This window comes from Rattus norvegicus, chromosome 4 (assembly GCF_036323735.1).
Source record: "Rattus norvegicus strain BN/NHsdMcwi chromosome 4, GRCr8, whole genome shotgun sequence".
NCBI lineage: Eukaryota > Metazoa > Chordata > Mammalia > Rodentia > Muridae > Rattus > Rattus norvegicus.
Window position 1 is genome coordinate 91749232 of NC_086022.1, and position 27373 is coordinate 91776604.

Below are 27373 nucleotides of genomic sequence, written 5' to 3' on the forward strand. Positions count from 1 at the left end.
TTAAGTGAAGAAAAGAACGTTTTATAGAAGTTAAATTTCTATAAAAATCATACTGTTACACCCCATTAATACTGGGAATTTTTATGAACTTCAGTTTTATTCTGTCATTTAATCTATTGTTAAGATAAATTTTAATAAAAACTTTTGTTCCATTTACTGGTATTTATCTTATTCTGAAAATTTTTACTTGCACTTTTGTAGGTGATAAAATTCAAAATAATGTACATTAGTAGACAATTTCGGTTCCTACATAGAAGAGCTTACATCATGATCAGTACAAAATGTCGACCTGCATTTTAAGTATGCATATCACATCACCAACTTCTCCTAGTCATGTTCTCATACTTAGGACTAGTCCTGAGGTAATTCACAGTGTATTGTAAGCAAGCAGTGAAGACCATTGCCTTCAGTTGCTGAGAGCTTATCTTTGGGATCATGCCCTTGGCTGACCTGCATCCCCGTGTTCTATCTGTGCTATCAATTCACTCTTCTGTATTCTGTTTCTCATTTGCTTTTCACTACCTTGAGTAAGAGGCTAATTTGTTCTTTCATCATTCAGTCCTTGAAATGAGTATTAATATCAATGAATAACAGCATTTACATTCAATTCAAACATCTTTTCATTTTTCTCAGTATTTGTTTCTTTCTCATACTTTCCTTTTTCCTGGCAATTTTCTCTTTAGATAATCTGCATTTGGAACATGCTGCACAGGTCCATCACTGCCTTGTGCTCAATAGCAGCTGCCTAATGACCAGTAATCATCAGACCCTGAAAATGTCCACACATGTGCTGATTTTGGTATGAATTTGTCATTTGCACAGTGGAGTGTGGACTGAAGAGAAGTAGGGAAATTTATACTTTATACAATTTTAGATGAAACACCATGCTAGCAGTATTTTGAGCAACATTGTTGGTGTGATTCATTTTATTTAACTAAAGAGATCAATAGTAATTTGTGTATATCAGAAACACATAAAATGAAGATTATATGCATATAGACTTAACTTAGTTATGAGGAACATATAGGTTAAACATATAATGTTACTGCGTTCTTACCTGAATAACTGTATGAGATAGAATTTGAAGATGACACATGACCATTCTTAGAAACTGGAACCTTGATTTCCTCCCAAAAGAAGGAAGACAATTTCCATAACTATGTTGTCTGGTTATTGTGAGGACTTACCCTGGCAATGTGAGCTTCAGGAAGAAAACGTTTATTTAGCTCTAAAGATCTTGGTGCTGTCTACCATGACAAGGACAATCATAGCAGCTGGAGGCAGAAGTCATGCTGTATCCACAACTGGAAATCAGAAAAAAATGGATGAAGTCCTATGTTCAGCTCACTTTCTCCTTTGCATGAAGTCCAGAACTCCAGTCATAGAATGGTGTTACCCATATGCACTATGGGTCTTTCCCTTAGTTAACCTGATAAATGCAATTCCTTACAGACATGCTCAGAGGCTTGTCTCCTACAGGGTTGGAGATCTTCTCAAATTTACAAGCAATGTAAAGATAAGCCCGCACTAATTTGTCAGTGGCTTATTTTCACACAGCGTTTTAAAAAAATTAGAAAAACTGATCATTGAGTGCATTTCAAGACAAAGCATAGGAGATAGTAATTACAATGCCGTCTACCCAGGCTGCTCCCTGGGCCACAATGCTTGGCTCCCTGAAACTTTTGATGGGAGTGCAGCCAAACTAAGACATTTATATTTGCCTTTTGAGACCCAAAAAAGCAGAAGTTTGTTGAGTGCACCTAGGTTTGTAACCTACAGAATTTTGAGAAAACTGTTTTAAACAAAGTTTTATGGATTTATTATGCAGTTATTTATTATTAATATACTATGAAAATCAAATTCGGACTTGTAAAAATCAATGTTTTTATGGATGTGAAGCAATTGAAATATTTGTTTGGAGGGAAGAAAAGAAAAGAAAAGTGTTCACTTGTATCTAATATGCAGAATTCAATCATAGGCATACCCTAAAAGCAGTTGTATCTTCTAGATGCTTTTCTAGAGTAAATATCTATGTGGAACTATTCAAAAAGTAAGAGGATATTTATAGCCAATAGAAATACCTCAAACTGGAAATAACATGTCTATTATCATTGAATGATAAAAATAGTTTATTTTCTTTATCAAAAGGAAAGCCACACTGCCACCACAATAAGCCATCAGTACATCTTTTGGATGGTTCTTATAAATGCACATGGACAAGTAAGCCTTCCTTTTAAAGAATGATGACAAAGTGTATGACCCCACTGTAGAAAAATCAGACATGCAAGCTGCTTCATGGAAACATTATGATAAGGGCAGATGAGTTTTGGGGGCTGTAGCTGGACAAGAAGGGCACCACAGGAATGTAGTCTCATGGTAATGCATGAGTTCTTTGATCTTGGCCTTGACTTCCTTGTAAAGACTGGTGAACTACATGCACCATGGCATTCAATTCTTATTTGCCATTTGACAAATAACTTTTCAGCTGCTGAATATTAGAATACTTCTTTTTCCACTGTGGCAATGAAGCTAAGTAAAATTGACCAGGGTTGTACATCTATTTAGAGGAAAATCCAAGGATAATTTAATATCAATGTTTTCGTTGAAATTCTCCCTGAACTTGACTGAAAACATAAACGTGGAGTAAATGACACAACATGCGCTGAGGAATTTTTAATGTTTACAATTATTTGTTTTCACACTGCAGTTTGCCGAGAAGATTCCTGTCACTCTGTAATGTCCTGTGCAGCTGTCCTTCTTAGCCCAGTGGACCCAGCAAAAGAAATGAATATGAATATGCTAGAAGAACCAAAATGTCCCGAGCCTTCCAAACAGTAAGTTGTCATTTAAGGTTCCAGGTGCCGGGATATCATCCAAGGGATGCAAAGTGAAAAGAGCTTCCCAGACATTCCAGCATATGATAAAAGTGGCAGAGAATGGATATGTAGACATTTAGTTTGTTCACAATTATTATTTTTCAATAAATCACTACTGTTGCTGTAAAATTATAAAAAAAATGCTGTCTTTTATCCCACACTGGCACCACAGTGCCCCAAGATAGCTGGTGAATATCTTCATCTCAGTCAGCAAAGCCTTTCACCCACTTTGCTCCATCCCACATCACACTGCCGATGGCTTCTCTCTGAGCCTGGCAGCAATCTCTCTACCCATCCAGTTACCAAGGCAGGTTGCTACCATGACAGAAATATACATCCCAATTCCATGGAGGCCTAATGTCTCCAGCCACCACATACTCTCTTGAACTTAAATCGACACATGAAAGAACACACAACAAATAACCTCTGATCCAACTGATAAGATATAATTGCCCACCTAGTCATACAAAGCCCTGTACACACCCATCCCTTAAGAATATTCATAACAACGTGTAAATGTGCAGAGAGGGATCTTAACATCCATCTCCATGTTCTCTTGGCTGCCCCTTCTGTCTCCTCCCCTCTCTAAAACTTTTCTCCTGCCCATCCTTCCTCCTCATCCAATGACAGGCCTTCCTTGTTCTGTCTTGTACCTGCCTTCACCTGCGTAATGACATCCTCCTACACACTACTATCTATTGCCTTGGGTGTCTGGCCTGTGTCATTTAAGTTTTATTTTGGTGTCCTATTTTAGGCCATGGGTCAACAAACTGAGAAGTTGACAGTGTGTGTATGCACACTAGTAGTGGATTAATTATTTCAGAGTAGTAGGGTTGTAGTCTGAAATGGTATCAGTTTGTATTTTTGTTTGTTTACTCATTTTCTATGTAAATGTGTATCTATTTGTTTATTTTTGAATAGGAGTCTGCAGAGACAGAAAGGGTGTGTTTGATCCCCTAGTGGTTGGCAGCTGCAGACATGGATGTTGGAAAGTGAGCCTAGGTCCTCTGAAGAGAAGGCACTTGTAACTGCTGAGGCTTCTCTCCACATCTGAAGTCAGTTCTTAATATAAACTTAGTTTAAATTTGATTTGATTTCATAAGAAATGCGAATTACTATTTTACAAATTTCAGTAAATTATCACATACTAAAATTTTAGACTATGGAAGTTTGCTGTGGCACATGATATTACCAAGTAAGAAATATAGAGGCTTGCTAACTATTGGTTTTGTTGCCTTCCTTGATATGTATTCTGGTTGTCATGGACACATTTATTTTGAGAAAATTTGTCAAGGTAAAACGTGATGATATAGACACACATTTTCCCAAGTATATGTACATGATTAAAAAGAATATTTAAAGGATACAATCATGTAATTACAGTTTATCTGTTTTTTACTTAACAAGTATACAGTCATAAATTTAAGTCGCAGCCATTTCTGATAAAATATTCAATCAAAAAGGGAAACTTTGGTGCTACTTTTCTAGAAAACAAGACTATGCCAGATATAATGTCTCTGAAGAACATGTGACATGGGATATATATTGTAGTATGTGACTACATGAAGCAGGCAATTGGTGTATGTGCTCATAAAATATGTAATGTGTGATGATATATGATCTGTGATGCTATGTGTTATGTGACTTGAAGATATGGGATACAAAGTGGTATGTGGTGGTATATAATGTATGCTGCTCTGTGGTGCCAGTGAAATGGAGAGATATAGCCTGATACGTGCTGGTGTGTGATATGTTATGTGATGATACACGATATATGATATATGGTATTAAATGATATGTGGTGCTATGTAATACATGTGATATATATATATATATATATATATATATATATTGATGTGTACTATATGGTGTTACATGATATGTGGTAATGTGTGACATGTGATGTGTGATATGTAGTGATATATGATATGTGGCAATATGTTACATGTGGTGATTTGTTGCACTATGTGTTATGTGATGGTGTGTGATGTATGTTGTACGTATTGTCTTTGTTTATTAGTGAACTATCATATTTATGAGGGAAGGAATCTTGGCTCATCCTAAAGAGAACTGCTCCTTGCCCTGGTTGGTGTTTGCTTACCTTTGGCCTATCTTTCTACCCAATGATATACTCCCAAAGTGTCCTACAACACTGTCCTATTTGATACTCTTTGTGAAATCAATTAGGAAAATATCTTAATGTTGCATTCAATAATACTGAATCAAATGGAGCAATGCATGTATTTGATTGCATGAAGATATTCACTATTAATATTCTCATTATAGAGAAAAGAAATACCAAGCAATTCAGAAAGTGGTGATTGTAATTCAGTGTTAATGCAATCTGAAAGTGAAAACCATTTAGCTGCACCTAATGGAGTTTAAGTTTTAGGATCCAATAGTCATCCTTTGTCTAATAGAAAGAAAATTACATCTCATATTTGCCTAGTAAGTTACGTTTGAGAGCTCAAATGTACTCTCATATAGTGTGTTTGCAAGTTTACATAAGTTCCCGTTAACTTGGATCTTAAACTTTTTAGATTTTTCATAGACTTACAAGAAAGCTGGTTAATAGAATTAGGAACATGTATCCCTTTCCCCTTAGTCTTTAGCTGCTTCATAAACAGTCTTATTTCAAATTCTCGTATGTATGTGTGGGTGCGGGGTGTGTGTGTGTGTGTGTGTGTGTGTGTGTGTGTGTGTGTGGTCTGTTTTTAAGCAGCAGTATGTGTGTGTTATTAGGCAACAGTAACACCCTTTAGTTTCTGTTGTGCCTCTGTTGTCTTAGGATCTACATTCCCATTTAAATGCTCTCCGTCATTGTTATGTATTAACTCACATAAATTTCACTGGTGTAATTTTTTGCATCATAAGACTGATCAAATCTGTTTTGGTTATGTACATTTATCTGTCTATGCTTCCATTTCTCCGTCTGTTAATTATGGTGACACCTTGACCCTCACTGTGAGGCTATGAATTTATTACACCAGAAGAAGATAGTTTTTGTGTCCCTGCCTCAGTATCATTTGTTAGCATTATGGATGACCCTGTATGTAGGTGTCAAATGCTTAAAGCTGCTGTCAAGACATCTCTCTAGGTATCTTACCAGAATCTTCAGTTGTGTCAAAAGCAAACTAGTAATGAACTTTTACTCTGTTTAAGTTATATATCTAACCTCATTTACATAAACTTCAGGATTTTTTTAAATCTAAGCTTTCCTTTGTTATAACATATCTTCAGTACGACTATTTTTAATTCATTAATGCTTTATTATATCTGTAAGGATTGAGCTGATGCAGAAGGCATGAATATCTCATATGTTTTGCTAATACAAATCATCAGTTGTGATTCCAAGCAAGCTATTCAGATATTTTCTATTATGCATTTCCCCTTTTGATCTATGAAGTTATCTATCAATTCACAATATATGTCCTGTATACCATGTGTCATTATTTTCAAAATGAATCGGTGTAAGTAGCTGGATAAGCACAATATAAATGCAAGATTATTAACTGAAAATTAGTGATTGCCAGTGAGAGACTCTCAAAACAAAATGGCTTCAGGACAGTAATGGTGACTGGCTTATGCTATTAGTGTGTAGTGGGTAGAAATTTCTAATATATTAGGGTGGGACTTCAAATGGAGCTGCCAAAGATCGTTTCATCTGCTTCTATCCATATCACTAGCCTGTCTGCAGCTCTCACTTTCTAGGACTTTCATCTCTCAAATGTTTACAAAGTCTTAGCAAAGGCCAAAGCAGATGTTCATTTTTCCAACACATCCAGTAGAGAGAGACAGTTTCTCTTACATGAAGGCAAGTGCAGATTTGAGTGCCACTAGCTTGGATTGCTCAAACACAATATTGGTCATAATCATATTTATGCATTGAATTCCATGTGAAGCCTGGGAGACTCAGTTGTATCGAGAAAAAAAGCATACTTGAAATTATGAAAATATTGGTAAATGAAAGCAAAAGTAAGGAACAAAACTTAATGTATACATATAGAATTCAAAGTAATAATGCAGCTTGATTTAGTTTGCAATTTCATTTTGGATAGTAGAATTTTTATTTATTATATTAAATTAAAAATTACCAAAATATTTAAGTACAACATGTAAGCAACATCTTTTTGTTTTTCAACAAATTTTACTGACCTATCGTATTTCATCTTATTTGTTCTAGTTGTGTTACTGGTAAGCAGTATATAAAATTTCCTTCTTCTTGATTTACATGTTTTATCATTATTTATCTCATTGGACAAGGCCTGAATAGGGAAACACAAAACACACACACACACACACACACACTTTGTAATTATTTTTCTAGTAAATATATTAGCTAAGAACCCTTGTCACATATTTTAGAGATAAGACTGCTAGAGCCAGTTAATACATTTTTATTTTCTGTAAATGAAAAATATGCAGAAATATTAGCTTGCAGTATAATAATGAACCACCACCTCCGTTCTGTCATCTGAGAAGGGAGTCTTGCATGTCTTGTATCACTTCTAATTCTGGTAGGATTATTGCTTTAAGTACTTCATCCTCCTGACCGTGCAGGCTTCTCATATAAATTCATACACTTCGGAATCTCTGAGACAGTATTATAGTGACATAATTTAAAACTCAGAAAGTCTTTTGCTAGGCAGAACTGGAATGATTTTTTTTATAGAAGGGCTTCATAGTATTTAAGGTAATAAATAAGAAAGAGGTTTTAAGAGAATATCTTTTAACAACATTATAAGCTAAGTGGATTTTAGAAATGTCCTATCTGGTAAATAACACTGTAAAGCCAACATATATTTCCTATCTGGTATGAGGATAGTTTCTGTACAAACAGTTCTTTGTTTAACATTGGCCTGGTTTGTTAATATATCAGTACAAATCAATGCAAAACAATTCTGAATATTGGCCCTAATTATTGTTAATATTTTATTACATAAATTTGTAAGATATGAAACATTTCATGGTCATGGTCCTTATATACCCAATCCCAGTCAGGAGCAAATGTGATTAGGATTTCCTGTTTAGAGCAAAATGACAGGAAGAGGCTGTCCCTTGCAAAAAAAAAAAAAAAAAAAAAAAGGTACGCTTTTTTTGTATTGTATTAGGAGAGTTCCGAGGGTTGTGTTTTGTCTATAGGTATTCTTAAGCAAATTAAGCAAATAAAGCTGTGAGTTAATTTTGTTTTTTGACCTTATATGCATCTCAACAGACTACAGGCATAAATTTGCTAGAAAATAGAAAAATCAACCTGGGCAGGTGTCTCACACCTGTCAGCTCAGCACAACAAACAAATAAACAAACAAACAAACAAAAGACTGCTGAGCTTGAAGTCAGTTTAGTGGCACCCTGTCTCAAAATGAAAAAGTCTGTAATCTAAATAGTACACAGTGTTTAAATACTCAATTCCATAGAAAACCGAGTTTGAAGCTTAAAAATGAAACTATTTATATTCACCAAAAATCATAATATAAGCTTGGGGAGTCTTGTGGAAGAATTAGAAGGAAGGAGTGAGGGACCTGGAGGACATAGGGACTCCCTAACAAAAACAAGAGAGAGAGTCAACTAAACTGGAACTTGGGGGCTTCCAGAGACTGAACCAAAACCAAAGAGCATACATGGGCTGGGCTGAGGTGCATCCTACCACAACCCTCATACATTTATAGCAGATATGCAGCTTTGTCTTCATGAGACTCCCCCTCAAACTGGAGTGTGTGTGTGTGTGTGGGGGGGCTGTTTCTGACTCCGTTGCCTGCCTGTAGATCTTTCACTCCCTAACTAGGCTGTCTTGTCTGGCCTCAGTGGGAGAGGATGTGCCTAGTCCTGCAGTGGCTTGATGTATCAGGCTGGGTTGTTACCTAGGGTTATTCTACCCATTCTCAGAGGAGAAGGGGAGAGGGGAGGGATAATGTGACAAGGGGGAGAAGAGGGGAGGGTTTGGGATCCTTATGTAAAGTGAATAAGTAAAATATATAAAATAAATCACAGCATCAAATGAATGCTCACATTGACAGCCATGCACCCCTTGTTATTCAGAACTGCATGTGGGCTCAATAAGCAGCATGCTAGAGAGTACTTTCTGAAATGGACATAATATTCAAGCTCTGAGGAGAAGGAAATCATCCACTGTTGGTCCTGGGCTTGACTTTGTGCTCTGTTAGAAATCTGCTTTTTACAAAAACTGATATTCACACATGCTCTGACTGCGTGTTTGAAGTGAAAAGCCTTGTAGCCACTGTAAAGGATACACAGGGATATACAGGGAAAGAAAAAGTAAATAATGGTTATTAATTATCTGTGATTTCCATACTTTAATTTTATACCCCCAAACTTTTATACCCAAAAGTCATGGTTTATGGCTATGTTTGAGGAAATGCAGCCTTACGTAACTATGTGATCAAGTCTCTAGGCCAAGGTCACCTAGTTTTTCTTTATTCTTTTTCTGACTTTGGGAAGCTCCACTGAACTTCTTGGAAAGAGCATGGAGTTCTTGCTGTTCAACACAGAGGTCTGGTTTGTAAAGCCTGACCCAAGCCTACATCTTTTTTTTTAAAGCTCCCTTCTAACATCATCCATAATGTTGATTCATAAGGTGCTGGTGGGAATCGTCAAAGAGTTGTATCATTAGCCTATTTCTCCCATTATCGTTTTAGAGATATAGTTATTTGTGCTTATAGATAGAGTGGACTTCCTAGCTCAATTGTTAGTGCCTGTTTTGTTATTAGCACTGTGCTTCGGTGTGGAGACTTTGTGCTGATAAACTACTGTTACTGATAAACTTTTGTTCATCTGATCAAGTGTTGATAAATAGTTGTGCTAATAAATTGATGAAATAACTACAAAGATAGACACTGATCCTTTAATTTTAACAAAAAAATTCAAGATTACAGTTGTGTCTGCAGTTGTAGGGTAGAAGTATATTTTGCTGTAAGAGCTCATGGTAAGGAAAAATAAAATGACCAGAGGAAATTTCTCTTAGAAAGGGGTGTTTTAGCTAAGATTTAAAGGATCTTAGTTACAGAAGTGGAAGAGCAAAGAAAGAATGTTCTAGCAGAGATATTGTTTGATTACATGTTTTGCAGTCAAAAATGTGGAAAAATTAACAAAAGGGTGATGGGGACATAGGGAAGGCAAGATGTATAAAAGAGCCCAGCAGAATCCTCAGACAGAGCCTGTGAAAGCCTTCCATTTGTCATGGATAACACACTGGGAGTGACTGAATTGCTGGAGTGCAGGAGTCCACATGGAATAGACAATGTTCCTACCCCAAACCTGGTTTAGTGACTCTATTCATCTAAATTTAGGTGTGGTGACTACATTGATGTAGTGACTAGTTTTGGAGTTTTAGTTTCTACAAAAACACAGAAACATAAGAAACTGTTTTTGTTATAATTCCAGATATTTGATGTGAGGCTGCTTTGGAATGTCCAAAGCTGTTGACTATGATTTGTCTAGTGCTCTAGTGGAATCATGGTTTTTGCCAGCTGAAGATAGTTTCTGTTATTGTGTGGTGTTTGGAATTCTGGGAAGTTTTAAAAGCATATATAAATTCTAGGGCACCAAGAGGCAGCTGAATGGTTGATTTTTTAGGGAAGCTGGTTGTGGTTTGTTAATAGTAGTGGTCAAAGAAGAAACAACAGGAATGAATTAGATATAGTGATTTTCCTAAAACCTCTCTCCCTCCATTGTTTATCTCCTATTTAGTGCTAGAAGGTGAAACCAGGAGTAAAGGGTAGGAATAAAGAAGAACCTGCATAAGAGCAAAGGCTATAGACTGGCACCATAGACATTGACAAATTCTATGCACCATGGCTTTCCCTCTGTTTCAGAGAGCTAGCAAAATGTCCTCCCCACACCACTTAAGGCAGATTTCAGAGTCTGGCCACTGTGGTGATTGACAGAACCATTCACTAGACTATTTCCCTTGAAGAACAGAATGAAAGAGACCTTTATAAGCCAAAGCTAATTGAATCCTATTATTAAACAGAGTATCAATGGGGTGTAGATAAGATATTATTTTGTTACGAATTGGTCCAATGTTTAAATCCATAATAGTGTGGCCATCTTAATGATAAATAAACAGTGGACATATTCTCACAGTGTTAGTAAATATGATAAATAGCACTTTATAAATAAGTCACACATGGGATTCACAAACCCATACTTTGGATAAAACTTCTCTTTCAATCTCAGGGAAAAATTTCATTGGAAATGCACAGCAGAACTTCCTGCCAAATTCGTCATATAAGTCCCACGACTCTTCAGAACAATTTCCTTTCACTTACCCTCCATCACTCAGTGCACTAAAATTGTCTTCTATGACTAAAGCTCAACAGTAAGGGATGCAGAGCATTATTAGGACTGTGCATGCCCTTCCCCATGTGAGTGTTTCAGAAGAGTCATCAACATGTTTTATTTCCTTAGCCCATGCATAGAAGCATTTGTCAGAAAGATAAAGGAAGAGATTTCCTCAAAGAGAGTCCTCACCCCAGTGCCACTCTCTATTCAAGTTTCGGAAGGAAGCTGTTGGGAAGAGGCTTTTTCTAATCAGAGCTCATAGAGATTTCAAGAAGATCAGTTTCCTAATTCTTGGCAGCAGATAACACAAAAGGCGGATGCTAATTTCCTGCCTGGCTGCCTGAAGCTGGCCTGCCTGATCTGAAGAGGGAGAAAGGCTCTGTCCCTAACGAAGCAGTTTCCTGAGTGTCAGAGTCCACTAGTGAGGACACTGACCAATGTGAAGAAGGTAGAGGACAAGGAAGCACAAGGCTGAGGCTTCTTGGGCTTATTGCTAGGGCATCATAATATGCATATTTTTTGATGGTAATTCTTTTGTATTTTTTCAGTACTGTAGGTCAAACCAAGGACTTCACACATTGCTCTGAAGCCACTGCAATATTGTGCTCCAGCCCCATCCTAACCTATTATACTTTAATATACAGCTTCACTTTAAAGATTTTTTTTTCAGGTGTGTAAAATCACCTTCATTGTGGTTTTTTTTTTTTATTAACTTGAGTATTTCTTATATACATTTCGAGTGTTATTCCCTTTCCCGGTTTCCGGGCAAACATCCCCCCCTCCCCTTCCTTATGGGTGTTCCCCTCCCCATCCTCCCCCCATTGCCGCCATCCCCCCAACAATCTAGTTCACTGGGGGTTCAGTCTTAGCAGGACCCAGGGCTTCCCCTTCCACTGGTGCTCTTACTAGGATAGTCATTGCTACCTATGGGGTCAGAGTCCAGGGTCAGTCCATGTATAGTCTTTAAGTAGTGGCTTAGTCCCTGGAAGCTCTGGTTGCTTGGCATTGTTGTTCATATGGGGTCTCGAGCCCCTTCAAGCTCTTCCAGTTCTTTCTCTGATTCCTTCAACGGGGGACCTATTCTCAGTTCAGTGGTTTGCTGCTGGCATTCGCCTCTGTATTTGTTGTATTCTGGCTGTGTCTCTCAGGAGCGATCTACATCCGGCTCCTGTCGGTCTGCACTTCTTTGCTTCATCCATCTTGTCTAATTGGGTGGCTGTATATGTATGGGCCACATGTGGGGCAGGCTCTGAATGGGTGTTCCTTCAGTCTCTGTTTTAATCTTTGCCTCTCCCTTCCCTGCCAAGGGTATTCTTTTTCCTCATTTAAAGAAGGAGTGAAGCATTCACATTTTGATCATCCGTCTTGAGTTTCGTTTGTTCTAGGGATCTAGGGTAATTCAAGCATTTGGGCTAATAGCCACTTATCAATGAGTGCATACCATGTATGTCTTTCTGTGATTGGGTTAGCTCACTCAGGATGATATTTTCCAGTTCCAATCATTTGCCTACGAATTTCATAAAGTCGTTGTTTTTGATAGCTGAGTAATATTCCATTGTGTAGATGTACCACATTTTCTGTATCCATTCCTCTGTTGAAGGGCATCTGGGTTCTTTCCAGTTTCTGGCTATTATAAATAAGGCTGCAGTGAACATAGTGGAGCACGTGTCTCTTTTATATGTTGAGGCATCTTTTGGGTATATGCCCAAGAGAGGTATAGCTGGATCCTCCGGCAGTTCAATGTCCAATTTTCTGAGGAACCTCCAGACTGATTTCCAGAATGGTTTTACCAGTCTGCAACCCCACCAACAATGGAGGAGTGTTCCTCTTTCTCCACATCCACGCCAGCATCTACTGTCACCTGAGTTTTTGATCTTAGCCATTCTCACTGGTGTGAGGTGAAATCTCAGGGTTGTTTTGATTTGCATTTCCCTTATGCTAAAGATGTTGAACATTTCTTTAGGTGTTTCTCAGCCATTCGGCATTCCTCAGCTGTGAATTCTTTGTTTAGCTCTGAACCCCATTTTTTAATAGGGTTATTTGTCTCCCTGCGGTCTAACTTCTTGAGTTCTTTGTATATTTTGGATATAAGGCCTCTATCTGTTGTAGGGTTGGTAAAGATCTTTTCCCAATCTGTTGGTTGCCGTAAAACATCTTTTCTTAACTGAACCTCTCTCCCCTCCACCAAAACCGAAGCTAAGGAAGTTAATTCTCCTTATCCTGGCTGAGGCCTTAGAAGGAAAGCTTGATAATTGGTTTTGTCTTAAGTATGTGCTATTGTTCCATAAAAGCAATTCTTCTGAGTTATATTAGCAAGCCTCTTGGCAGCCAGATCTGACCCTTTCCATCAATATCTTTAAATGAGTTAGGTTCTTAGCCTTGGGCTGGTCATTTGAGAAGACTGTTTTTCATCCCTTCTCCCGCTGTGCTACTTTACTCCTCTCAAAGGCTGAAGAAAGTCAGGGTTTCCACCAACCAATAGGAGATCCCCCCGCCAAGGACTGTGTTCCATATTTCCCCACTAAGGTACCGTGAAGTTCACCTTCACTCACTCAGTGACCTGACAGTCACTAGTAATGGATGGATCTTAGAACGACTTCTGGGTCATTTAAACTCAGGTCTTCTAGTCAAGCTGTGTGTGGAGACAGCAAGGTGGAAGGGAAGTGGAGACAGGTTTTGATTTTTGGCCAATTACATTTGTTTTGCTAGTAACCTGTGAGAGTACAGGTGACCACTATCCCTCTCCACATGTCATAGGCTTTTGATCACCTTATTGCACGATATGATCTCATTCTCATGTAGTTTATACCTTTTGAAGGCAGTAAAGTTGACTTGTGGATGACTCTGAGGTCAGTGTTTTCCATACACTGCAGAACTGATAGAAATATGGATTCACGAAGACTGTGGCTACACAAATGATCTGCACAGGTCAGACAAAACCCCAGCTCTGCAAAGGGGAAGTGGGCACAAAGTCCCACCTCTAACTCACAAACTTTTTGCAACTGGTGCTTGGCAGGAAAATCAGGTTTCTCCAATGTGGGTTTATCAACCACATTCCAGGACAGATCACATGCCCAGGAGGAGTTAACTCCATGGTGGTAGTTTGCTTGGTAGTTTTTTCTTTTTTCTTTTTCAACTTGTTTTGACAATTTTGTTATGTTCATTTTATTCTTTTGATTACACACACACACACATGCACGCACACACACACACACATGCACTCACGCACCCATACACACACACACACACACGCACGCAGGCAGGCACGCATGCACGCACACACACACACACACACATACTCACGCACCCATACACACACACACACGCACGCAGGCACGCATGCACGCACACACACACACACACACGCACTCACGCACCCATACACACACACACATGCACGCAGGCACGCACGCACGCACACACTCACGCACGCACGCACAAATGACATTAAGTTAGGTAGATAGAAGGAGGGGTGGATCTGAGAATAGTTGAGGGTATCATCCAAAATAAAACTGAAAAAAATCCAGTGTTACTCAAGAACCAGGAGATTTTAATGGAACAAAGACAAGAATTATCAAAAGAGCACTCCTGAGAGAAGCTTGTCTCTTGATTGATAGAATTGTTATTTTGTCTTCCCGTGGTTTATTGCTCTTTAGTAAGTCACAGTATGTGTTCCTTTGTGCAATCAGCCTGTCAAGTCAAGAACTCCTACTGTCATGTCATGTCTGCTCTGACAGGCCTTCTTTGTACACTGAGGGTGTAAGTGCTATTTTTCAGATGACTTGGGACCACTTGATAAGATGACTGAAGTGTTTCAGTTCTCTTTATGAGGTAATATAAATACAGATTGAACAGATCCTCAAGCAAGATTGCAAGTGCTGTACCTGTTGTGCCTATGTATATATACAGGCACACAGCCAGCTCTCAGTTACCCCTGCTAGCACTTTACAGGGAATTCTGTTTTCAGACAAGTGTGTATTTTATTTAAAGGTATCCTTTCACAGTGTAAATAATAGTATAAATCTTTTAGTAATAGCACAGAGTTATATTATCAGGCAAGCAGGCAAAACTAAAACAGTATCATTTGCATGTCACAGGTATGCAGAATTGTATGGCAAAATTGCATTGGACACAAAGAAAGAAATCATTACAAAAAACAGATGCAGTATCATTTGTAAAATTGTGGTGAACAGGTGTATAATTCTAGAAAAACATAGAAATTCATAATGTATTATATTTGTTATTTTACACATTTCTTCCAATGTTTCTATAAAAATGTGTTTATATGCTGATATTTTTAAAAGCGTTATTCTTGTGCACTTGCATATGAATATGTCTGTGTATTTGGCTCCGTGTATGTACATGTCTCTGTGTGTGGGTGTGTGCATGTGTATGTGTGACTGTATGCTTGTGCTTGTGCATGTTTCAGCATGTGTGGCTATGTGTGCATATCTATGCATGTGTAGGCATGCGTATATGTACATGACTGTGTCTGTATGCGTATGTGAACATACATGATTATGTGTGACGGTTTATTTGTATGTGCACGTATGTCCACGATGAAGCCAGATGTAAACGTCAGGTACTATTGCTCAGGGGCCAGCCACCACAGACTGTAGTTTTTGATCGATAATTTCATATACATGTATGATTTATTTTGATCACATTCACCCATTACCTTTTTTTTTTTTTTTGGTTCTTTTTTTCGGAGCTGGGGACCGAACCCAGGGCCTTGCGCTTGCTAGGCAAGCGCTCTACCACTGAGCTAAATCCCCAACCTCCACCCATTACCTTTTATTATCCCCTCCCACTTGTATCGATATCCTTCTTTCCATCTGTATGCCTTTCGAGTGCCATATCCATCTTTAGACTGGTCCTTTCCCCATCCTTAGTCAGAGGAACTTGTGTTTGTATGCAGTGGATTAAAGTTAGTACAGTGTGTTCAGAATAAATTAATGGTGGTTTTCAGTCCTGAATGGGAAGTCTATATCACACTTTCCCAAACCCAGGAACCATTACTGATGAGGCTATGGAAAGACAGTAAGGGATGAAAGACTAGAAGGGAGCACAACGGCGTATTAGTTGTGCTCATGAGTAGTCAGCAGCTGTGGCTGCCTTTTTTAATTGAGGTAATGTTTCTCTCTGTGACCTGAGACCCGCTGATTTGTCTAGACTAGCTGTACAGAAAGTTCCAGAGATCTTGCCTCCATCTTCCCAGTGCCTCAATTGGAAACATAAGTCATCATCCAAGCTTTTTATCTGGGCACTGAGAACTGACGTCTGATCTTCATATTTTTAGCTTTGTTGACTAAACTCTCTCCCTGGTTCACATAGTACCTTTTTACATGTACTAAATTAAGGTCTATTTATAGCATATTTTTCCTGGGCTATTGTTTCGTCCAAGGGTGCTTTTGATAACAAGTTGTATATAACTAAAAATAACTGAGAACTGATCACTTTCTATTTATATTTGATGTGGAATGCAGTTGTTGTCAAGAAGGATGAACGAACTCCAGTGGATGAAAATAAATATGATGAATGCTCTTCTATTGTAAAGAGTTCATTACTAACACAGCAAGTCTTTGAAGAATACACAGACGAAGATGGAATTTAAGCAGTAATTTGTTCCATAGAAGGAATCTACAATACATACTAATATTTTCACATCTATTTGAATTAAGAATCCCACAAGGCTGAGGCAACTTGTATTCAAATTGACTCCTTGGTACTCAAATAACATCTAAAACACATCTAAAAAGGTGTTATGGAGCACATTAGACAGGATGTAATTGATCTATATTCTTCATTGTTACTCAGTAGAAACCATGAACAGAGCTATTCCGATCCGATATTTCCTGTCTATCTGTCTATCTTTTTTGTCTGAGTCAATCTCGTTAATATTTTTCTTAGTACAAATTCTTCTTTTGGCCTATCCCTAATATTTTTATTGATTATTTTATTTATTTACCTTTCAAATGTTATTCCCCTTCCAATTTTCCCCTCCACAAGCTCCCTCTCCCTTCCTCCCTACCCCTACCTCTATGAGGGTGCTCTCCCACCCTTCTACCCACTCCTGCCTCAGTGGCGTAGCATTCCCCTATCCTGGGTCCTCAAACCTCCAAAGAACCAAGAGGCCCCACTCCCAGTGATGCCACATACGGCAATCAATCCTCTGCTGCATATCCAGCTGGAGCCATGGGTACCACTTGTGTAGCCTTTGGTTGGTGGTTTAATTCCTGAGAGCTTTGGGGGTCTGCTTGGTTGATATTGTTGTTCTTCCTATGAGGTTGCAAACCCCTTCAGCTCCTATACTCCTTGCCCTAACTTCCCCACTGGGGTCCCTGTACTCAGTCCAATGTTTGGCTGTGTACATTCGCATGTGTATTGGTCCTGCTTTGACAGAGACTTCCTGGGGACAGCTTTACAAGACTCATGTCAGTAAGCACTTCTTGGCATCAGCAATAGTGTGTGGGTTTGGTATCAGCAGTATATGCTTGTTATATTACCTATTTCAAAGTTTAGCATTTTTTGATTGCATAGTTTATGGAGGTTGTTATGTGCTGCCTTCAGCTTTACAGATAGATTCTTGCTCATTTGATATCTGTGTTAATTGTGACAGTAACTGCAGTAATTGTTCACAGGTTACAGTGTATGAAATGAGGTCATAGAAACAGGCACTAACTTGTTCAAGATGACTCTGTAAGAAGGATAAATTGCACTTTCTTTCCATAATCTTATTTTCCCTAATCTTAAATTTGACTATATATATGTATGTATAATATTTTCAGTTTTTATAGGTTTTAGCAACCAGCAATATGCCATTAGAAATCATTATAAAATATGAATGTTGTATAAAATCAGCACATTAGCAGCATAAGTGAAACTCCTGTTACTCTTCTCCATAGTTGGTCATCACAGCTATCAGAACTTTGCATTTGTTTTAGTATGTCTTCACAAGTAAACCGAGAAGGGAAGTGCTTTGGACTTACTTAGTGCCTTCTGTTTTACTTAATGTATATTTTAAGTTTATTATGTTAGCTTTATCTTTTTGGGCATTTCTTTGTAAAATTCCTTTTATTAACTTCAAATAAATAAGACTGACATATTCCCCATGCATTACAGGCACTTACTTAAGAATTTGTAGAAATAAGGCAGGTGTGATGGCTTAGCAGGTAAATGCACCTTCTCCCTCTCCTCCTCCTCCTCCTCCTCCTCTACCTCTTCCTCCTCCTTTTTGACCTGAGTTCATTCCTGGGACACACATGGTAGAAAGTGCTGACCACCATTTTTGCCGTTTCATCTCTCCACATGAACAATCATCACACACACAAACACGCACATACAGACACAGACACACACACACAGACACACACACACACACATACAGAAAGAGAGAGAGAGAGAGAGAGAGAGAGAGAGAGAGAGAGAGAGAATGTAACATAAATGTAGATATATGAAAGATCTTTTCTCCTCAAACAATATATCCAATCTACATTCTACATGCTTTATGGGCAATATAATAGTCCAAATAGGGTGTCATTAGATAATTTAGATATATCGTTATGATATTTCTTATTTTATACAGTCAGCTTATAATTTTCCTGTGGTAAGAAATCAGAAATGATGACCTGTATGGGTCTGTGTATATCTAAAGGGTTTATCAAAGATTTCTTTTGAAATGAGATTTACAGAGGTGGGTCAGGGAATAGGAGAGGCTTTTATAATGAGGAATCTATGCTGGGAATTCATTGTGAACTTCATGCAGCTGATCACTTGAAGTAAGAAAGATGGATTTCAGCAATGGAAAAGCTCAGGACACTTACTATGAAATCCTTTCTAATCTTTTCTATCGCTTCTGATAAATGTCACCTGCATTTTTATGATTAAACATATATTTGATTTTAAAGCATCACATTCTCCTTAAATAATTAAAGTATAACATGATTTTCTAAGTATGACAAAATTATAATTTTTAAGATAGTCTTAAATCTAGAATGAATGAGTTAAAGGTCTTTTATTGGCAATTTTTCATTAAGTTACTTTATTTTCCTATGTGTAGGCTATTCTCCTCTAGTTATTATTTCATTCTAGAGATGACTTAATTTTCTTTCTTTTATAGGAGACATTTTTATCCTCAATTGGTATCTAAATTTGATTCTGACTTAATACATTTGACATGTTTTCTGTAAAAACTATGTTTCAGTTTGATATGTGAACTGGTTTACATAAAACTTCTAAATGAGTAATTAATTTGCTTTACTACATGGAGTTAAATAGAAGTCATTTTTGATATGGGAAACCAAGAAATCGGTAAAGGTGTACAGCTATTTCACAGAATGCAATGTAGTAATTAAAACCCTTGACTTGGGACTGGGACTTCAATTCCTCCATCCTCTAAAAGACTGACATTTTGCAAACCATTTGACTCAGTCCTTTCCTTCTTTCTTTTAAATTAAAGGCTTAAACTAGGTATTTCCTCAAATAATATACTCTGTGAAAAACATTGAAATTTGATCCCTCAGGTTGTGCACATGCAAAGCATTTGATAAAATAACCCACAGTAACAATGTTTTGATAAAATCGTAATTTTTTATTTAATGGATTTGTGATGCAGAATTTATTTTCAGGAGCACACCAGGTCCTTGACACCAGAGCTTTCTTTCTCATTCCACATGTGAGTGTAAACATGTTCATGCCTTTGGAACATCTTCCATTAATGTTTACTCTTTCCCATTCCATTTTATCATGAGCTGGTTTAACTGAATGATATAGTGACTGTTACATGTATGACTGCTGTCATAACTAGACAAATAAAAGGCACTGAATTTTGTCTATACACTTCCTCGTCCATGAGTATGGCTTCTATGGGATTATAAATAAGTGTGTAAATATCTAAATAAACTTGACGTAGTCTACGATGGATAGGAGGGTAACGATGCTAAAGAGATGGTGTCTTTATTTTCTGAATCTGTGTTTGGAACTCAGATGTCTTAAGAGAAATATGTTCTTTGGCTATGAAAACAAAGCAGGAGGTATTGCATTATATTAAACTGTTACCCACATGCTTTATCATTTAATTGGAATGAAAAATAAGGTGAAAAGAATTTTTAAATGAATATGCATTGACTTCGGGAAACAAATAACAAAAGAATGCAATAGAAAGCCGCTTCCTGATATGGGACGGTCATTCTGTAATTAAAGTGTAATGCGGCCTTCAGATGTTTTGCACCATTAATTATTAGTATGGTGATTGAACATTTAATCTTAAAATTGAATACTCAATTGAGTTTTACAGCTATAAGATTTATAGTCCACAAATAAAATTTTCTACTTACCTTAGAAAGAAATAAACAAGGAATGTTTATTGAATCTATGCTCTCTTACTTCAGTTGTATAATAATTTCCCTCCATACCTGTGGTTTGCAGGCAACAGGAGAAAAACATTAGAAGCTACTCAATATTTTGAAATAAACTGGCACAACTATTTTCTGATTATATCATTCTGATCATACTGGGGACAATTACAACAGCACATTGCCATGCATTTTGGCATTTTTTAAAATTACCTTAAGAAGGTGGATAATTCTGAATGCATTTTGGTGACTCAGAGATCCTGGAGATAATCTGTGGCTACTTCAATGCTTTATAAGAAGCAAATTGGAAAAGTAACCTTGCAGAGGACCCTGCTTACATTGCCAGGCAGCCCTGTTTGCCTGCTCGCTGTCACAGTCTTCAGTAGTTAAATCACCAGTCCAGATTATGTCATCGGTCTTTGATAAAGAAGAGAAAGTTTGGTTCTGAGTTTTATCAGTGTTAACTCAGTCTGTGTCTTCTAGTGCTAGGATGAACTGCATAAGCTTTGAAGGTGTAGAGCTTGTTCTGTTTAACTCACCAATCGATCAGCTTTTATTTACAAATGATATAAATAATGTAAAGGCCAGAAACAGAAGAGTCCCAACACCTAGAATACAACTTTTCTAGGGCAAGAACAGGTTGAGGAACACTGTTGTATATGTTACTCTGCTGTCAATGAAGTAATTCCCTGCTGTAATTAAGGGTCAGTGGGAAGATGCGGTGAATCTTCAAGAGACTTGTGGACTCCGGAAGTGGGGAAAACTGAGGGTGGAAGGATCAGGTGGGGGAGGAGGAATGGGATGAGGAACTGTGGGAGGGGGAGCAATGGCTGGATTGTAAATATATTTTTAAAAAAATCTTATAAAATATGGTTCAGATTTTATAGGGCTTGCTAGCATCATGGATATCAAGTTAGTTACATGATGGTATCATAATAATATAGCTGTTTATAAATAAAATGATTTCACATATAAAACTTAAATTCTATAAATATCTTTCATTGTGTTAGAAACTAATACTTCCTATAAATAACAAATTATTATTTCATTACAACACATTTCAAATATATTAAAACTACCTAATAACACAGTTAGATTAACTTGTGAGTAGGCATTAGTTAAGGATAAATATAGTATTTTAAGGCATCAGAATTGAGAACATTATGAAAAACTTAACTCTTGTGAAATCATGCATGCATGTTTATGATCAAGATTTTATGGAAAAATTGAACAAGATTCCATTGTCTTTACTAAGCACTCATAGAAATAATAATATGTGAAAATGAATTAGGATTGTGCTGCTCTCTGCACTGTCAACATCCTTGGAATGGAATGTTTGGTTGTACTCCAAACATTCAGAATAGAAAAGTCACACAAGTGTTCATGTATGAGCCCATGGAGAAATTGAGTGCCAGCATATGCATACATGCCATACCACAGAACATTATTCAACCAGACAATGGTGTAGGTTGGATGCATGGTAAAGTAAGACTCTGTATGACAGTATATGGAGTGAAAAACTTTATTAAAAGTGGACAACTAATTTATGATTCTACATGCAGAACATTTAGTCAGTTTTTAGACAAAGAGAGCAGAGTTATATTCTAGGGCCTGAGAAAGAAAGCATGGGATCTTATTGGTTAGTGGGCCTGCAGTTTTAGTTTGAGAGGATGGGTATTTCTGAAGATGGATAGAAATATAAGTCAGGTTCTCTAGAGGACCAAAACTGATGAAATAAACATATATATTAAAGAGGTTTACACAGTAAAGTCTAAGTACTCCCACAGTGGCTTTTTTACACTGGAGATCCTCCCTCCCTAAAAAAACTGACAGTTCGTCTATGGGGAGGCTGGATGCCCTGTCAGCCTTGGAGGAGTCCTGGAGAGTCCTTGGCCTTCCATTCGCAATGGAAGCCCGAGAAACCTGGGTTCTGTATTAGCTCATGAGTGCTGGAGAAGCAGTAAAGGTGCAGATAAACTTGAGAGTGAGAGTAAAGGCAGCCAGTAAAGGCAAAGCTTTTTTGTACTTTGGTATCTGGGTTCCTACCAGAAGGTACTGTCCACATTTAGGAAAAATATACTAATTTTCCCAGATGACCTAGGAAATCCTCCACAGTAATGCTCTTTGGTTTGCCTGTTAGCTCTAGGTTAGTCAACTTGATAGGCAATGTGGTTGTGATGATTGCACATCAGTGTGTGGGAAAATGTCTGAAAGATGTGTATTTATAGTGGCTTTTTTTCTAGGCTAGAGCAAAAGCTCAATGGTTAAAGCTCTTGCTCTGCAGAGGACCTGGGTTCAGGTCCCAGCACCCACATGTTGGCTCACAACCACCTATAACTCCAGCTTAAGGAGATTCAATGGGCTCTATGTGGTATGTTTACTACATACAGGTAAAATAGAGATATAAAATAAGAAATAAATTTTCAAAATGGTTAACTTTTTTCTTATACTTCTTTTCTTTTCTTTCTCTTTCCAATTCTGCCATTACTTTGAAATTTGTTATCTTTTAAATTTTATTTTTGCTGTGTGAGACAGAGTCTTGATATTTAGTCTTAGCTGGCATCATACCTCTTCTATAATCCAGGTTGGCCTGAATCTCTCTTCCTCTTTTGAGAGTGTTCACCTAAAAGTGTGCTCAGGATTGTATACACTGCCTCCTCCTGCCCCCGGTCGTCTACACCAAGCAAACAGCAAGCTCACCTACAAGTGTGAAGGATATAGAAAACCCCAAACACTCTCTGCTAAAGTAAAGGGAATTTCTAAAAGACACAGTTAAACACAGATTCCAAGGACCTGTCTGAGGATATCCACATCTCCAAACCATGTTTTCTAGGCCTGTGTATTCTCAGTGTACTCATCCTCACCCCTGGATGTCTCATAAGTACCACAAAAATTAGCTTTGCTACTTGGCAGTTTCTGTCCTTCAGCTGCTTGGCAGCGTAAAGCAGCTCTCAGGATAGAACTTTCCTGAGACCTGTACATCCTCAGGGAAGCGGTCTCAGCAACAGTCTTCATCTCTTTATCTCGTCCCACCTTGTTCATCCCTGCAGCCAGGTCAGTGCCCTCATTTCAGTTCTCATCTTCTGAGCCTCTTCAGGCCCACTGTTGCCGTCTCACTCAAATCCTGTCTGCTCTCTGCAGTCTTACATCCCATATGCAATTCCTTTTCTCCTTCAGTCTTGGCTTCACTACTCAGGGAGCTTCCAACGATTGAGTTTCCAAAGTGTCACTCTTAGAGTCAAATATGAAGTATTTTTACCTTCTCCACTCTTAAGCAAGATCCCACCCCTCACAGTAGGCTTTCAATTCTGCAATAGTCATTTGTTTTTATTCATGGGTTGATTGAACATTCTTTACCTTCGATCAAATTTCCTTCTCATGTTCCCTATTAGCTGATGTGGATTTACTTTGTTTTAAAATAACTTCAAAATTGGAGAGCTCTGGGTTTCTGGTCCTATTTTTTTGCATTTTTAGCAAATGCATAAATATGTAATGTAATTAGCAGTTGTTCATATTTACAGTTGATCGGACTTTTCTATTAATATCAGAATAAAAAATTCTGAACTCTATAAACACAGACATGTACCCCATAGAGTGGGGCTGGATTTTCCCCACAAGTCTAAGAAAATTTGTAGCAGTCATTGTCTTAGTGAAGTTTCTGTTCAATATTCTTTCCAACTCAACCTTTCAGAAACATGGGCTGTTCCAGCTCCCTCTGTAGTCTCCTTATCACAGATCAGTTACATGTAAAACTCTGACCTTGGTTGCTGTCTTCACATTCTCTTCCTCACTCCCTTGTCTATGGAGATCATTGGTATTTTCTCTCATCCCGGGCACCTCACACTTGCCCTCTGGGAGCACGTTATGCATCGTCAGGACAGTGACTGTTCAAATTCCTCTTCATTTTTGTCTCCCTAGCTTCTCATCCTCTGGGAACAGTTTTGTGCTGGTTTGTGGTAGACTGAAGGCTTTGCTTCTTATGGAACTTCTCAATCGTATGTGTTAGGTTTTTGTCTCTATGTGGATGCATAAGAAAGTTGTAGACAACTAGGAAGGATAGGAATTGAGCCAAGTGGTTCGTAAATATTTCTCCCTTAATATGAAGTTAAAAACCTTTTTTAATATTTTGAATGCTATCTGTGAAATCCTATCATTGGTCTTTGAGTTCCTACCTCCTAGTTTGAGATTACACTTGAAGAAACTGCCAAAGGATCCAAAAGCAACATTTACTCAAAGACTTCTGTTGGAGTTTCTTATCCTTTCAGGTATGATAAGAGGGCATTCTGCTACATACTACTTGACTCAGCCACACTTCATCGATTTTTTTCCTTGAGAGCAGTACTTTAACTTTGTACATTCTGTTGTCTCAGATCATCTATCAAAGTTCTCACAGTAAAATGTTCTTTAATAGGGCTTGGATGCCCTTCCTTTGCAATTTCAATAGCCAGTGTTTTCCGTCTTTTCAAATAATCTTCCTCATATACTCACTTTTCAAGTACTTTCTTCACACAACTCTAACTTGCAGATCGATGGTGACTATTTCACATATTCACCAGACTGTCTGTGTCACTAGATGATTGTTACCATGCAGGGGATTGTAACTGGGGGAAGGAATATTTAGTCTAATGCTTTACTAACTACAGAAGCAATGTGAACCTAGGAGCTAGGTGTGCCTTTCATAAAGCACCCTACCCGCAGTATGTAATGCTCAAAAAAGACCATCTCAAGTGTAGGTTAGATCTCTGAGATCTGTGCTCCTCACCTGGGTCGTCAAGGAAATTTAAGATGTGTGGTTAGATTTGTGTTCATTCTTTGATTCCAAGATTTCTAAATAGGGTAAGTCTAGGGAAAGAACATGAAAATAAGTTCCTGTGTATTTTGCAGCATGTGTGTTAGAATTACAAGTTTGGGATTGGCATATAATGAACAATATAGAATATCATCACTCATTACACAGGATATTAGGAAAATAGTCTAGAATTTCACTGACTTTGCCCAAAGCATTTCAGAGGATCAGGTAATGTGAATTTTTTAATGCATCTTTCTTTGAGGAGGAGGGGGATAGGCACAGAGGAAGATAGTTTTGAGGAAAGATCAATTTTATATACAGTCAGATCACTAGAGAATATTTTACTGAACTGTGGAGTTTTCTTTCTATGTAGAATCATAAATATAGCTTCTTGGATAATAAATACAAGGATAATGAGAATGGTTTGTGTTTTATTGAGGCCTGGCATTAATAATTAATGATGTGGATAGATAATTCTCCAAATTCATGAGTAAGTTTTCTCCTATAATGAAAGCTATTTTTCACCTTTTCTTTCAAAGGAGCCCATTGCCTTGACTCATCTTCTAGTATATTATACAATATCTTTAACACCTACCTAATTCTAGAGATAGAGGGAGAGAAAGCACTTTCCTGTGATAAAATAGAATGCAATCTCAAGTACGAAAACAGAATTCAAGTGCCTCCTATTTTATGTTCCCTATTAGCAATAATGTGAGCCACTGACATTTACCCTCTGTGCATCAAGCTGAGGAAAGATACAGGACAATAGTTATCTTGTTAATAGACGGTTTATACTTCAGAACACTTTTTGGGTCCTGAGGATATCATCAAGCTGAGAAACCTACATGATCTGTCTGAATCTCAGAGTTTGACAGATTGATATGTTTATTGTTCAAGGAATTTAAATGATGGCTGGAACATTTCAGTATGCATCTGATGCTCAATATATATTATAAAGATACCTTTATTAAGGTTAACTGTTTTTATCAAATAACAATTACAATTATTCTGTGAAGTCAATTTTTGAAGTGTAACAGCCTAACAACCAGTTCCAGAGTAGCAAGGCATCACGAATCAAGGACGTTAGCTGAGGGTAGACCTTCCAGAGCACTAGAACTGTGCTGGGGATGCTTAGGGACCTTGTGTAAGTTAGAGGCCCAGTGTGCTTTCCCTGGTAGTTGACTTGCTTACATTCTCACCACTTCTATTCCTCACTGTTTTCAGGGGCTCTTGTAATGGCTGCTTCCTAACTTATTAACTACTAAAATGTTAGCAGACCCTACACCACTTATTCCTATTTGTATAGATACCAATGTTAAATTTTGTCTGAAATCATTTCCTCCCATTTTATATAAATACAATTTATGTTCAGTATATTACATAATGTTTTTTAGTGTTTTCTCACCTTCTGTTGTATAGTTAATATTTAACATATAACCATGACAAAGGTGGTGGTGATTGAAGAAAGGAGATTGAAACCCTAAAGTTGTACTATTACTATGAATTTGCCAGAGATTCACATGCATGTTGTTAATTGCTAGCTTAGTTGTCTAAATATTTGCTGCTTTTGTATACTTTAGAAATATATATCTAGAAATACAATTGGCTATTACAACGTGACATCATTTATACCTACTTGTCCTGATCTTGATAGACAACTGAAACAATGGTAATGTATTTCACGTCAGGAAAAGTATAAACATTTCCTATGACTAAATAATACTCTCCAATATAATGTTATTTATTAAGTTTAGGATAAAGAATGACCAGTAATTTCTTTACCTGTGTATTAGTATAAATAAGGGTTAATAATTGTGGTTATACAAATGAGTAACTTAGTTCAAGTATATGATTATTTAATTTTAATTACAGTTTAAGGGTATATAAGGCAGAATTATCAGTCTATAAATGTGGCTATTGACGATCCCATTCATTAAATAAATGACACTCATTTATACAGCTTGGAGTTTAGATCTAAAGAGATATTTCTGGAACTGTTAAGCTAGTGCAACAAGACTTGAGGATGGCGAGGAGGAAGAACTCAACCACTTTGC

At 37.5% G+C, this 27373-nt stretch overlaps 1 protein-coding gene across 6 annotated transcripts in view; it reads left to right on the forward strand.

The window, feature by feature from the left end:
- Ccser1 (coiled-coil serine-rich protein 1) overlaps positions 1–27373 on the forward strand; it is a 1236544-nt gene that overhangs the window by 265336 nt on the left and 943835 nt on the right. For all 6 annotated transcript variants that reach the window (XM_039108140.2, XM_017592802.3, XM_017592805.3 and 3 more), the window contains one exon: positions 2708–2834. In XM_039108140.2, the coding sequence (XP_038964068.1) occupies positions 2708–2834 (127 nt within the window). The remainder of the gene's footprint in view (positions 1–2707; positions 2835–27373) is intronic.